At 34.2% G+C, this 16249-nt stretch overlaps 1 protein-coding gene across 2 annotated transcripts in view; it reads right to left on the bottom strand.

Annotated features, from left to right (window-relative positions):
* Window positions 1-16249, bottom strand: part of ctnnal1 (catenin (cadherin-associated protein), alpha-like 1) — a 76737-nt gene that overhangs the window by 18862 nt on the left and 41626 nt on the right. For both annotated transcript variants that reach the window (XM_051136552.1, XM_051136551.1), the window contains exons 3-6: window positions 7224-7411; window positions 5383-5502; window positions 2238-2327; window positions 663-833 (exon numbers count right to left, since the gene is read on the bottom strand). In XM_051136552.1, the coding sequence (XP_050992509.1) occupies window positions 663-833; window positions 2238-2327; window positions 5383-5502; window positions 7224-7411 (569 nt within the window). The remainder of the gene's footprint in view (window positions 1-662; window positions 834-2237; window positions 2328-5382; window positions 5503-7223; window positions 7412-16249) is intronic.

Raw genomic sequence — 16249 nt, forward strand, 5'->3', positions numbered from 1 at the left:
TGTTTTGCAATACAATATGAACACAATAATTACATTGTACTTATTTTTTATGTAAGTACATAGTAGTTAAGGTCACCTAATATAAAGTGGGACCAGATTTTGTAATGTTTTTGAGAGAAGTCTCTTATGCTCACCAGCGCTGCTTTTATTTGTTAAAGAATACAGTAATATTGTGAAATATTATTACAATTTCAAGTAACTCTTTTCTGCTGTAATATATTTTAAAATGTAATTTACTCTTGTGATGGCGAAACTGTATTTTCAGCAGTCATTACTCTTTAAAAATCATTCTAATATGCTGATTTTCTGCTCAAGCATTTTTTGATTAAAACAGTTTTCACAGATTAATGTTTTTGTGGAAACCTTGAAACTTTTTTGTCAGGATTCTTTGATGAATAGAAAGTTTTAAAAACAGAATTTATTTGAAATCGAAATCTTTTGTAAAATGACACATTCTTTTATTGTAACAACTGATCAACTGAATGTGTCTATGCTGAAGACAGTTTCAATTTCTTTATTTCTTTCACACAAAAAAATGACCCCCAAACTTTTGAACTGTAGCATATATTTTTTGGACTGGTTAAGCAATGCTTTTTTTTAAAGAAGTCTTTAAAAAGAAACTTTATCCATTGAGACATCCATCTAAGAGCCTACACCTGCACCTTAAAGTCTTTAATTCCAGCGTAGATGCTAACAGGAAGTGCTTTGGCCTCCCCACAGCTCCTTGTGTCAGTCACAATCTCAATGACTTGCTCCAGGGCCAGACGCATACGCTGGAAGACTGCTTCTTTGTTGATCCGTGCCGACTCGCAGTCTGGATGTCTCAGACAAGTCTGAGAGGCAAAGAGGAACAAAAGTTATCTTCAAAATGCAGAGAAACAACAGAAGTGCAGTAACAGGCTTTTATTACAGTTCACTACATTTTTCAGAGTGAGAAAGGAAAACACATTTTAGAGAAACAAACAAGCTCAGTTATGGAAAAGTCCTTTATGAAAAAGTATCAGTGATGGTATGAGATGCTAATATCATGGTGCTTCCATAAACAATAGACTTGGTTACCACATAGCATACCATACTCCAAGGGTTGTTGAGGAATACCATGATATATTTAGGTACGGTTAAAAACTATGATATTACCATGGTACAAACCATGGCACGTCTTAAATAGTATAATAATACCATTGTCCTTTTTCATAAGTGATAAAACATCAAAAATGCTTTGACCTCGTAGCATTAATGTGATTCATGTGGTGCTTCAATAGTCCCTGTTCCTTCTACAAAAACAGACAGCAAACATTTGAGAGGTTGCTGAAGTCAAGGCCTTATTTCCTTTTTTCACATAATTACTTATAATACCTTTCTTCTCTTATTAAATCTAAATGAAACAGCCCTAATATCTGAAAATAGAGCCACTGCCTGATGTTGGACTCCCAGATGAATATATGAGTGCAATTCAGGTGAACATATATAATGGCTCTCATTCAAAAATAATTGTGTACAATAATTGTGTGCAGAAAAATTCATGGAAAAATTTTAATATAGAATTTAAAAATGTATATTTACATAACTTTTTATATATAAATATTGTGTTTTAGTTGATCAAACAAACAATAAAAACAGTAATACTGTGAAATATTATTACAATACGCTTTCCATTTTAATGTGTTTTAAAATGTAATTTATTCCTGTGATGGCAAAGCTGAATTTTCAGCATCGTTACTCCAGTCTTCAGTGTCCCACGATTCTTCAGAAATCATTTTAATATGCTGAATAGCTGCTCAAGAAACATTTATTATCATTATCAATGTTGAAAACAGTTGTACTGCTTAATATTTTTTGTAAAAAAAACTTTTACAAAAATACTTTTTTCAAGATTCTTTGATGTTCAAAAGAACATTAATTGAAAAAGTTCACTAGAACCATTTATTTGAAATGGAAATATTTTGTAACATTATAAATGTCTTTACTGTCACTTTTGATCTATTTAATCCATCATTGATCAATAAAACTATTCATTTCTTTAAAAAAATACACTAAAATATATGGCTACCATAAATGATTTGCTCATTTAAGTTATTCCTAAATTTGTATCTAAAGTTGGAACTTTTGATGCACTGCATGAAAATATACACACAGGTTTTTATGCACAAATACATGCGTATGCATGATTCATGCATGAACACCATTGATATTAACATTGTTTAGACAGCAGATGGTAGTCTCTTCCACAGTCCTACCTTTGAGGCTGTGAGGAGCATCATGGTGCATTTCTCCAGCACAGCACGTGCGGCGGCCATCCGAGCTCTTTTCTTTTCATCCTTCAGATCCTGAGGAACACAAGAATCCACAAGACAAATATGAGAAAACACGAAATGCCTCGAGTGCTTTCAAGTGTTCTGAAATCTCAGCTTAGGTTTAACCTCAGACGACTTTATAGGGAAACTAAATAATTCCCTCGCAACAGATAAGACTGGAATTTTTGTATTATCAATTTGGTTTAGTTAAGATTTCCACAAAATGCTTACGAAAGTAATTTGACTGAATCTTCAACAAATCAAGTGCACTTGACTTGAATCTTAACCATCTGACGCAGGCCGTCAGGAGATCTACAGAACTGAATTCATTCTAAGTGTTCATTTTTCAAGGTCTTGCTTAGAATGAAGGGTAAATTTGGTCCTTGGAAAAGATAGCACTGACATAATGCCTTCCACCGACACTGAGCGAGCTGGAATATAACTCAATAGAGCTGCGCTCACTCGACGCGCCGTAAGGCATTAGGGATTTGTGACTGACAGACTGTGTGTGTGCATGACGGAGAGAATGAGAGGAACCTGATCTCTCTCACCCCGGCTGGGAGCCATGGTTCACAAAAGGCGAAGTGATTATCTGTTATTATGTTCTTCTGAATAAAACTGAAAAGATGGAGGCCGCAGATTGGCAGGAAAGCTCTGCAGAGATAGAACGTGATGTGTTTGTGAAACATTATCAAACACATACAGAAGCTTCCTGTCTGAAATGAGACAGCCTTTCCTATCAGTTCTCCGTGTCATTCATATTCATATTACTACTCTCCTAATCATGATGGGACTCCAGAGGAGGCCTTAGGAGGAAAAACGGCCATGCACTGCTGGAAAAATTAGGTGAAGCCAGTTTCTGATGGTGGCTGGATTAATATGGCTTCACTGGGTGACAGAACAATCATGAAGGCCAATATACTGCCACAGTGAGATTGACAGTAGTGTTTGCAGACATTTGGACCCCAACGTAAATCAGAACTACACTACATATCAGGGGCATTTCCCCATCTTCTCAAAATATTGGATGAAAAAAAAAAATTCTTAGTACAAAAACAAAACAGTGCCAATATTACAAAATATATCATTCAAAAGTGTATAAATGACTAGTTTTTCTAAAGAAACACTGTCCAACAGTGACACCAGCAGGTAAAGTCTGCATCTCTCTTGCCTCCCCTGAGCCCACTGAGTTTTAACAGACGCCCGAAAGCATCTTTGAGTTTGCTGGGGGGTAATTGAGAATGAATGAGGGAAAAAAGTCACATGAGAGGAAGCAATGCCTCCATAGCGATATGGTTGGATATGACTGGTTATGTTCAGCTGTGACTGGTTCATGCAATAAATCCCGCCTCTTGAGTGCATTCACATTTCGCGTTTCGTGAATCAGTCGGCAAAAGTAAATAAACAAATCACACATCAAAATAAGACTTAAAATGGCATGAAAACATGATCTGTGGCAGTTTTTAGTGAGTAATCAGCATGGTGAAATTTAAAGTAAATGTCAATGTCTGTTACCAATATTTATAGAGCTTTGATGAATGAAAAATTCAAAAATAAAACAAATTGTTGCTGCCTTGAGTTATTATTTGAATATACTGTATATAAAATGCTTAAAAAAAGGATTCAGACATGGCCTTAATAAATATAATATTGATTACATTGTTAATGCAAAAATATAAAATTGTAAGTAATGGTTAATTAACCAAGAAAATGTGACTGAGACATGAAATTATATTTGATAATAAAATATATAATTAAAAAAAAAAACTTTGAGGCCTTTGCTTCCTCGTTTTAGAACACCACCGCACACCACTATATATATATATATATATATATATATATAGATAGATAGATAGATAGATAGATAGATAGATATATATAGATATATAGATATAGATAGATAGATAGATCCATTCACATTCTGTGAGACAAAAATAAGTGTAATATTATAAAGACAATATGTTGTTTGCAAAATAAAATAACTGGGGTTTATATTGTCATTTCACTAAAGCATAACATAAAGTATACTATTTACTAAATAAATATTTTCAGAAAAATATTTGTATTAAATTGACTTCTTTTTACCCACTGTAAGAGTGTATTACTGTACACGTATAAATCTGAAGAGAAATATTTTGAATTCCATTAAAATTTATTTGTATAAATTTATAGTATACAAGTATATACTACAGGGCAATGAAGAAATAAACACTTCTAAACATTTCTAAAAATATTTGTAAAAATCTGTAAAACTATACAATCTGTTTTCATTTTTTACTTAAAATCTAAAACTATTACACATTTTTCTCTTGCACTGAGCTGCTTTTCCATTGTTTTTCTATGTAAATGCACTTGATAACTGTTTCTGGCCTTTGCATCTTTTGCAGCATTTTGCATATAACACATTGTTCTAACCCTCGATGAAAACTGTGTTCTTTGTAAATAGCTTTTAAAACAGTAAAACCTTTCTACTTTTTTTCTCTCAAATTTTCAGCAGATCCATTAGAAGCCCCACGCAGACACCAGTTTAAAAACCCTTGCTGTAGATATCAACATAAGTACCAGCTTTTGACAAACCCATATCTTATCTCCACCCAGCAGCAAAACCAGCTTGACCATATATAGGTATTATCAGAGCACTGATAATGAAAAAATTCTAGCATTAATTTATAAACACAGTTCAACTCCCTAATCTCGCATATGTTTTTGCATTGCAAACACATGCTGATATGAGCCTCGAAAGTTTGAATTCCTGTTAATAAGCAGTACTTGCGTTTCGCTCCATCCATCTGTTCTGCACTGCGGTCGAGTGTTTCTTACCCCAAAGGTTTTTATCAGTGGGGTTTGAGAGCTGCTGATTGAAATTGCAGTGTGCAGCACAGTTCAGTTCTTACAACTAAAATCTCTCCATTATCTTCTTCTCCCCTTAGCCGACATATAAATCTACACGGGCTATACACACCTGCCATAGGAAATGTCCTTATCAGTGTTTGATTATCTGTAAAGTGAACTGAGGGAATGATGGAGGGTGAACAGGGGAATTTGTGTGTGTATGTGTATGTGTGTGTATGTGTGTGAGGACACTTACATTCTGTCTGTCTCCTGTGAGATGGGCAAACTCTACCATCTCGTTCCCAAATTGGCTGAAGATTTGGACAAATTCCTGAAAAGTGCTGACTCTCTCCAGCTGCTCCAGGGTAACCAGCACCTGCACACATACACAAAGCCCACGTATTTCTCAGCTACAGCCCTGAGAAAAAATATGTATTGCATAAAAGGTTGCTTTCATAATGTGTTTTATTTAGGAATAAGCTTTATCTCAGATGTCTGTCCTAAGAAATAAAAATAAACTAAGCAGCAGATTGACACAGAAGAGAAGAAATGGTTGAATAAAGTCCTTATTTTTGTTTTCTTCACGCACAAAAATGTATTCTCATAGCTTTATAAAATTATGGTTGAACCACTGATGTCACATGGACTATTTTAACAATGTCCTTACTACCTTTTTGGACCTTGAATGTGTCAGTTGCGTCGCTGTCTATGCAGGGTCAGAAATCTCTCGGATTTCTTACAAAATTTCTTTGTGTTCCACAGATGAACGAAGGTCTTACAGGTTTGGAATGACATGAGGGTGAGTACTTAATGACAGAATTTTCATTTTTGGGTGATTCTTAAAACCACCATGTTAGTGTTGGTCATACATACAGTCCACTTCCAAAACAAAGATTTACATATAATGTACGCACCCCTTTGTCATCCAAGATGTTCATGTCTTTCTTTCTTCAGTCGTAAAGAAATTATGTTTTTTGAGGAAAACATTTCAGCATTTTTCTCCATATAATGGACTGATATGGTGCCCCGATTTTGAACTTCCAAAATGCAGTTTAAATGCGGCTTCAAACGATCTCAAATGCGGTTGTAAACAATCCCAGCCGAGAAAGAAGGGTCTTATTTAGCATAACGATCAGTCATTAATAAAAATAATACAATTTATATACTTTTTAATGCCAAACACTTGTCTTGTCTTACTCTGCCTGGACTGTTTTTGTTCCGGTTCATGACAGTTAGGGTATGTCGAAAAACTCCCATCACATGTTCTCCCTCAACTTCAAAATCGTCATATATCGCTGTTTTACCTTTTTTGTTAAGGGTGTTTGATCTTTGCATGTTCACTTTGCAAAGACAGGGTCGGTACTTCTGCAGCGATTGTAGGATGATTTTGAAATGATTTTTGAAGTTGAGAGAGAAAATACGATTGGAGTTTTCCGACATACCCTAACTGTCTTGAGCCAGAATACACAGAGTTCAGGAAGAGAAGGGCAAGACAAGCATTTGAGATCTTGGATGACAAGGGGGTGAGTACATTATATGTGAATCTTTGTTTTGGAAGTGGACTTCTCCTTTAAAGAACAAAGTGTAAGCATGTGTAGGAAAGCAAACTCTTACATGTACCGATAGGCTCAGCGGAAGCAGTCCGAGACACTCACATTGGATAAAATTGATAAGGGAAGCCTCTATTTGAGGTTAGCTAGCTAGGAGTGGGCGTTATCAGGCATGGTCAGGGACAAATTCAATTGTGTTTCTCTCTAATGGAGAGCTGTTCTGCTGCCTGGCCATCCAAACATCACTAACTGGACATGATTAGCTCCAGATCTGAGAGCACAAACAGGCACACACACATAGACACTGTCCACTTCCTCATCTCACCGACAAAGATGTTAAGACAGGACCCCTACTTTATCCTGTGCCATGTCTCTTCAATTATCTCCAGAGCAGAAGGACTCTAAATATGTGGCCATGCAGCGATAGCATCTGAGAGCCTATGTGTGCGCCTGTGTACTCTTGTACTTGACAGGAAAAGATGAGTGCTGTTCTGAGTGCTTGTAAAGGCCAGTGCACAAGTACTTGGACCCAGCAGACAATACGTACTTTGTTGCGAGAGCTTATGATCTGTTTGATAACGATGCAGTCTGCAAGCACCAGGACTTTGGTAACAGAGGAGAGCAGCATGCGAGCAGCTTTCACCATGCCAGTCTTGTCACTAAACACCGTGCTGCGCCCATCACCCTCACACTGCTCCAGACTGGACACATCCGTCAGCTGAGCTATGGCAGTGCCTGCAGAAGAGAAACAGAAGAATGTAAGAGAAGTGCACTCACAAGTGTAGATGCAGTAACAAGATATTGTTGTTGAAATGTTCAAACCCCTACACTTTAGAATGTAACTCGTCCCATTATAGACTGAATGATGTTGCAAATCATGTGGATTGTTGAGAAGAGGTGTGCTTTTACTTCTCTAAGTGATCAGATGAGGATAAGATAAAATCCTTATCCGAACCATATCTAGATGATATTATACATTCTCTATATTATAGAGACTTGAGTGTGGCTAACTGACTTGAGCAAGTTAACAACCATATGGGAACCACCCAGGTCTTTTAAGTACTTACAACAAAACACTAAGAAACACAATGATCTAAAATCAAAATTTTGATTAATTGAACATTTTACCTTGATTATGATTAATGAATGACCATTTTTATTTTTTGTATGTAATTATTATTTATGTATTTATTTTTATTTTTTATTTTCCCCCCTCACAGATGTGAATGCCTCTTGTACAGTTGAGGTCAAAAGTTTACATACACCTTGCAGAATCTGCAAAATGTTAATTATTTTACCAAAATAAGAGGGATTTTTTTTTATTTAGTACTGACCTGAATAAGATATTTTACATATTTCACATATAGTCCACAAGAGAAAATAATAGTAGATATTGTATGATTTTGAGATCCATCTTTTCACACTGAGGACAACTGAGGGACTCATATGCAACTATTACAGAAGGTGCAAATGCTCAGTGATGCTTCAGAAGGAAACACAATGCATTAAGAGCTGGGGGTAAAAACTTTTTAAATTTGAAGATCAGGGTAAGTTTAAATTATTTTGTCTTCTGGGAAGCTTGTAAGTATTTTCTGTAGCTTCTGAAGGGCAATAATAAATAAAAATGGCATTTAGGCAAAATAAGAAAAATGTACACACATCTTCATTCTGTTCAAAAGTTTACACCCCCGGCTCTTAATGCATCGTTTTTTTCCTTCTGAAGCATCAGTGAGCGTTTGAACCGTCTGTAATAGTTTCATATGAGTCCCTCAGTTGTCCTCAGTGTGAAAAGATGGACCTCAAAATCATACAGTCATTGTTGGAAAGGGTTAAAATACACAACAAAGAATTTGTGTGACCTGAAGGATTTTTCTGAAGAACAGCGGGTAGTTTAACTGTTCAGGACAAACTAGGGATTCATGAACAACTATTACTAAACAAAAAAACACAGCTGTGGATCATTCAAGTAACAACACAGTATTAAGAATCAAGCGTATGTAAACTTTTGAACGGGATCATTTTTATGAATTCAAGCATTATTTTCTCTATTTTCTCTAATGAAAAGTATTAATGGGAAAATTACAACAGTTAGAGGCTCCGAATTTGGGTTTTGATTACTCTCGATTAATCGTCTAGCCCTAAAATGAGTACATTACAAATAAAAACAAATAAATAAATAAAAAAGTATATATATATATATATATATATATATATATATATATATATATATATATATATATATATATATATATAGATAGATAGATAGATAGATAGATAGATAGATAAAAATTATATATATTTTTAAATAATTTCTAAAATACTTTTTGTATTATATATATTTATTTGTAATATACTCATTTTAGATTCAAAATCTTACTGTTCAAAAATATATAAAAAATGAGTACATTACAAATAAAAATAATAAGAATATATTTTTATACTTTTTAAAATATTTTTTGTATATATATATATATATATATATATATATATATATATATATATATATATATATATATATATAATATTAAAAAAGTATTTTAAAAATTATATGTTTTTATATTTATATTTGTAATGTACTCATTTTAGATTAAAAACCTTACTGTTAAAAAACTTCTGGCTGTGTGTGTATGTGTGTGTGTATATATATATATATATATATATATATAATTTATTCCTGATCAAAGCTAAATTTTCTACATCATTAATAAGAAACATTTATTATTATTAGCAATGTTGAATACTTATTTTTATGACTCTTCGATAAAAAGAAAGTTCAAGTTATAATTACTATACTACCCCAAACCACAGTTTAAAAAACTATAAATGTTTTAGAATTTAAAAAAATCATTTTTATGAAGCATTTTCCTTTTGAGAACATTCAAAATTTGTTTCTGTCAGATTTAGCCAACTTCTTGGGAATTTTTTTTTATTCGTCCCAATATACAGCTAGAATAGGCCACGAAAACTATTTGGACACTTTTGGGACACTTTAAAATTTATGAATGTCATTGAGGCAACTCTATATAAATCCTCACTAGCACTGAAGCTGCCCTGTGAGAAACACTTCAGGTCATGCAAAGCAAAAACACATACAAAACATGTCTTCTCCTCCCTCAAAAACAAACACTTACAGATAAACCAACAAGCATTCATAAAACTGCCACTGCTTTGAAACAAAAATAAGCAATTTCAATAAGTTCATTCAAGCTCAGAGCTTATTAAGACATTAAGTCACACACCATTTGATTATTTACAAAGCAATCCATCACTCCGGGTGGTCACTTTTGAAAACATCAATAAACATCTCACTTTCCTCAGTGGGCGTCTACTAGAACACAACCCTGTCTAGACACAAATACTATATGCTGGCTTATTTTTGGGCAGGGTGGCAGGGCTGGCGTGTCATGTCCCAGTTGAAACGTGCTGAAAGGATGCCTGATGTGTGCTGTTCCCTGCCTCGTGCCTCAATAAAGCAGTGTTATTCTGAAAGATGGAAAGACTGCTACATTCAAAAGTGAAAGGAGAAAGAGGGTGAGAATTACAGACGTTTTAGACATGAGAAATGAGAGTATTTCTGAAGGAAAACAGCTCTGTTCTATGTTCAATGACACATTTGTCCATCTGAAGACACCGTCCTGATTGTATCCGACAGCTTTTCTTTTGTTAAATCTCAAAGTGGTTTTAACAATCAAGGTGCCTTGTGTAGAACGCTGCATTGTGGGCCAAATTACTCTGCCAGTTTGTGCACACCTATCCATAGTCATCTGACTAGGCACAATGCCCACATTTCCTGCTTTGTTGGTTTTCGTCTCTTGTTTAGCAGCAGCCATACTGAAACATCCTTGTTTCTGGAGGGGATTGTTTGCTGTCTCTGTGTTTTTCCTGCGCTTTGATGCGGAGTCTTTGTGGAAGCTTACAGTCGAATCCCTTGAGTGGCACCAGAGACGAGGCACTGTCCTGAGTGGCTGGCATTTTCAGCCAGCTCCTTTCAGAGAGTTTCCTGCTTTAAAGAGACACGGCCTCAGGCATTCGGCTTGGATAGAGGGTGAAACATTGAGATCTCTGCACTGATGCCCTTTAAAGACAACATCTCAACATGCATCTGCTGCTTCTGAATGCACTTCACTAATTTGAAGCACTACAGTATCGAATCGTAACTCAAAAGCAGGTGTCTATCTGTCAATATAAAGCTGAGAGATCCCTAAGAAGAAAGGCAAAGATAAAATAATGCATTCTCAGCAAAACTTCATCTAGACGTTCTAACTTTTAGGTTAAATAAACATTTAACTAGGTTTCTACAAATACTTTTATTTCCCAAGGACTGACTTTAATTTAAACTAACAGATTTTCATTTCTTTTTGTTATTTTAGGATCACATTAAAAAGTCTTAATCATTTGTTTTTGCTTTTCAAATGTCTTCTATGCATAGATTTTGTTTTTGGCCCAGGCGTTCAGTCTTAAAAGTCCATCAGAAAAATATATTTTTAAAACCATAATCATTTAAAAGGATGAAATGCACATGAAGCATTTTGATGTTAATTTTGTCAGAATTAATTATAGTAATTTTCACACAAATTAGTTAATTTAATAAAACAAGCCAATTAATTGATGTTTGTTGGTGTACTATATTACCAAGGACAACATTATCAGAGCATGCTTGAGAAAAATCAAGGTAAATATTATTTGGCAGATGAAAAGAATATCAATTCTAATCAAGCTATTTTTTTCCCCAACTGTGCAGAAGTAAGAAAACATTACTTAATTGTATCAAATTAGAATACATACTGCTAGTTGTGATAAGACAAAGAAGCCTATGGAAGCCCATTTCCACTACTGAATTAAAAAATAAATAAATAAATAAAATCGCAACGCTTTATCTCAAAATTCGGAATTTCGAGATACCAACTCACAGTTCTGACTTTTTTTCTCAGTATTGCTGAATATAAACTTGCAGTTGTGATAAATAAAGTCAGTATTGCATGATAAATACGTAATTGCGAGAAGAAGAAAAAAAGAATCATGAGATTTAACTCACAATTTTGAGAAATTAAGTCTGAGAAATAAAGTCGCAATTCTGAGGAAAAAGTCAGAATTGCTAGATATAAACTTACAATTCTTTAAAATAAACTTGCAATTCTGAGAAATAAAGTCGCAATTCTAAGAAAAAAAGTCACAATTCTGAGAAAAAAAGTCAGAAGTGCGAGATATAAACTCACAATTCTTAGAAATAAAGTCGCATTTCTGAGAAATAAATTCAGAATTCCTAGATAAAAACTCGCAATTCTCAGAAATAAAGTTGGGTAACACTTTACAGTAAGGTGTCATTTGTTAGCATGAGTTAATGTCTTAACGAACATGAATGAACAATGAACAATACATTTATCAAACAATTTATTCATCTTTATTAATGTTAGTTAATATGCAGTTGTTTATCGTTTGTTCATGTTCACACTGCATTAACTAATGTTAACAAACACAACTTGTGATTTTAATAATGCATCAGTAAATGCTGAAATTAACATTAGCTAAGATTAATAAATGTTGTAGACAAATTTTTTTGTAGTTCATGTTAACTAATAAACCTTATTGTAAAGTGTTACCTAAAGTTGCATTTTGAGGGAAAAAGTCAGAAGTGAGAGATATAAAGTTGCAATTCTGAGAAATAAAGTCAAAATTGCTAGATATAAACTCACAATTCTCAGAAATAAAGTTGCAAATCTGAGGAAAAGGTCAGAACTGCAAGATATAAAGTCGCAATTCTGGGAAATAGTCGCAAATCTGAGAGAAAGTCAGAAATGTAAGATATAAACTTGCAATTATGAGAAATAAGGTCACAATTCTGAGAACTAAAGTCAGAATTGCTAGATATAAACTCATAATTCTAAGAAATAAAGTCAGAATTCCTAAACAAAAACTCTCAATTCTCAGATGTAAAGTCGAAATTCGGACAAATAAAGTTGTAATTCTGAGAAATAAAGTCACAATTCTCAGGGAAAAAGTCAGAAGTGTGAGATATAAAGTCGCAATTCTGAGAAAAACTCTATATTTCTATAAAATTCTATAAAAAGTCAGAATTGCAAGATATAAACTTGCAAATGTGAGAAATAAAGTCAGAATTAAGAGATATAAACTCAGAATTTTGACTTTTTCAGAATTGCGAGTTTATAGCTCGTAATTCTAACTTTATAGCACGCAACTGCAAGTTATGAAGTCATAGAATTGTGAGATATAAACTTGCAATTCTGAGAACATACCAGTATTTTTTCCCCTTAGAACTGGACTTCATAACTTGCAATTGTAATTTTATATTTTTTTGCAATTGATGAGAAAAAAAAAGTCAAAATTGTGATTGTTTTTATCTCGCACTTCTGAAAAAACTTGCAATTACCCTTTTTTATTCAGTGGTGGAAATGGGCTTCCATAGGACTCTGCTGATTTATTAAAAAAAAAAAATAAAAGTGACAGAAACAACTGTTGGAAATAAACAAAAAAATTGTATGTAATTACATAATATAAAAAAAAACACACAGGGCCTAAGTGCCCAGAGTTGGAGAAACAGCCACATATGCAGTGCACTTTAAAACTACACAGAGTTGTACTCAAAACACATCCTCCTCCATCCTTCCTGATGTTGAGAAGATGAAAGCAAATCATAGCAATGTAATCTCTACATCATTCAAAATACTTCTGGATTTAAAGAGGTGCAGGCAGGCCACTGTGTCACATCTGCGGTTACACACAAAGTCACAGGTCATTTCCCAAATCAGGACTTCCCCTTTTCAAAGAAAGCTCTCTTTCATCTCCTTCAGACGACGTGCTCTCATACCTCAGCTGAACTAGTTTAGCTATGCTATAAACAAAAGAAAATTTTGCCACTCTTTAACATCTGACTTATTCTCCTGAGATGAGTCTGTTACTTTTTCCCCACCTGCCTAAATGTGTTTTGGGCTAAACTTTTGCCCGTCACACATGGGCGGCCCGTGTAATAATCAGGAGGATTAAATGCGTGGGTGAGCGTTCAAACACTGTGGGGAGTCTGATAACTAACTTGAAGCCAGTCTAATTCCGGTGTTGTTGCCCTGGGAGGTATGGGAAGGGAGGTGCGAGAGACCACCAGCTATCTGTATTTATAGATACAGAACAGAGCTCCTATTATTTCAGACCGGAGGGACAAATGTAAACCGCAACACGCTTTGAGACTTTGAGATGTCGCATTTGATTGACACAGCACTTGTTTTGCTACTAAATATACAGTCGTGCACAAAATTATTTGAAATCTAACCCACACTTCAAAGTGTATCAATTCATGACATTATATGATAGAATATCAGACTAAGGGGCATTTATTTCAAAGAAATATAGCACGTTTTTTAGGTTAGACAAAAAAAAAAAAAAACATTGTTGAAATTAAGACATTATACACAATGAAAACACTGTAGAATATTCACTCAGTTATTTCACATGAAACATTCACATTAAACATGAAATTCTGAAGTAGACAGACTGAAATAATATTTTCTTGTAAATCATATTCCAATAATCTTCAAAAAAAAAAATTATAGTGAATTAATTTCAAGGGTAGGAGTCTATTAAAAAAGTTAATGCACACATAAGTAATTCTCTGAATCATTTAGCTTTTATACAAAGCCTCACAGATGTCATCTCATATCAAATTTATTTATTTTATAACTGCAGCTGCTTGCCTTTGTAAACCTCTTTAAACCATCAGAACAAATCACATCTCTTTGTGCTCGTGTTGGTTATTCTAAGAGCAAGCATAGCAACACTTCATCACAAACGGGAGATATGGAAATGCACATTTGTGGGGTATTTTTAGGCAAACTCTTCAGAGACAGATGGGACATGGAGAGTTTAATAGAAGAGAAACTGCAGCACTCTCCCTTTCACATACCCCAACAGATTCAGGCATCGTACAAAGAAAAAAAAAAGCCTAGGAAATGCTGCTCTTCCATCCATCTCAAACCAGCTGCATCCATATGGATGTGAAAACCCCATTTTAATCAAATTATAGGCTCTAAATATATTATATTGTGGATATTCATTTAAACCATGTATATTAATTTCAGCGTATAATAAAACTTGATAGACTAACTTTATCACGTTTGGCAGTTGATTTTTCAATTGGCTACATCCCACAGATTGATAAACTGATTTGGATAGACTGGAATTTAATTAGTCCAGTTTTAATTATAACACTGTTTTATATGAAACATAAAATTACATTAAGGTTTAAGCTTGCTCACAGGCTTGTTTAATATTTTTTAAACAAGCCTGTTAACAAAAGTTTGAGGTCAGTACATTCTTTTATACCTTTTTTTCAGCAAGCGTGCATTAAATTCATCAAAAGTTCAGTAAAGACATTTATACTGTTATGAAATATTTCCATTTCAAAGAATACAGAAAAAGAAAATCTGTATCACGGTTTCCACAACAATATTAAAAGACCGGTTTTTAACATTTTTTGAAGGATCATTGGACACTGAAAACAATAATTATATGACAGATAATTCTGTCATTAATTACTCACCCTCATGTCATTTCAAACCAGTAAGAACGTCATTTATCTTCGGAACACAAATTAAGATATTTTGATGAAATCCAAGAGCTTTCTGACCCTGCATAGACAGCAACGCAACTTCCACGTTCAAGATCCAGAAAGGTAGAAAGGAGATCATTAAAATAGTCCATGCGACATCAGTGGTTCAACCTTAATTTTATGAAGCTACAAGAATACTTTTTGTGCACAATGAAAACAAAACGACTTTATGCTTGTAACTTTATAAGGGCTGCCCCCTAATAGTCGACTAACTGTTAGTTGGCGAGAAAAGGCAAGGTCAACCAAAATTTTATTAGTCGCTTATTCGCAGAAAAAAAAATCCATAGGAAGTGGCGAAGTCATACAGTCTGTGACATCGGGCAGGACATCTAAACGCTCACCTATCATTCATCGACCTCAAATATGGATTTTCATCTTTTCAGCAACTTTACATGGCAGCTCAATCATAATGTTAGAAAAATATGCGCTATTCAAGTGTCTGTGCAGCGTGTGGAACCTGAATAGTAGCACACTCACTGCATGACATATGGAGGCACCGATGTGGTCACTTGCTCTTAAAATACTCCGTCATTTTTGGTCATACGGATAAAATGAATACATCTTTCGAATCTGTAAAGACTCTACGTTCATTTGTGTGCACTCAGAATAACAACGAAATGTTGTGCTTTTGTAAAATAAGCAAACAGGATGCGCTTTCTGCCATCTCGGTGTCTGTGAACTTGGGCGTGAAACTCCGAAACTCACATACTTGTCTTACAGACAAGAAAAATATATCTAGTGGGGTGTATTTTTTAAATGTTTTTGAAAATTTTGTAATACTTGAAAATGTATAAATAAAGTAAGGAAAAAAAAAAAATATATATATATATATATAGAGAGAGAGAGAGAGAGAGAGAGAGAGAGAGAGAGAGAGAGAGAAAGAGAGAGAGAGAGAAAGAGAGAGAGAGAGAGAAAGAGAGCAAAATGTCCACTTTTAAATGAACCAATTCAAATGG

Source organism: Labeo rohita, chromosome 19, assembly GCF_022985175.1.
Source record: "Labeo rohita strain BAU-BD-2019 chromosome 19, IGBB_LRoh.1.0, whole genome shotgun sequence".
Classification (NCBI taxonomy): domain Eukaryota; kingdom Metazoa; phylum Chordata; class Actinopteri; order Cypriniformes; family Cyprinidae; genus Labeo; species Labeo rohita.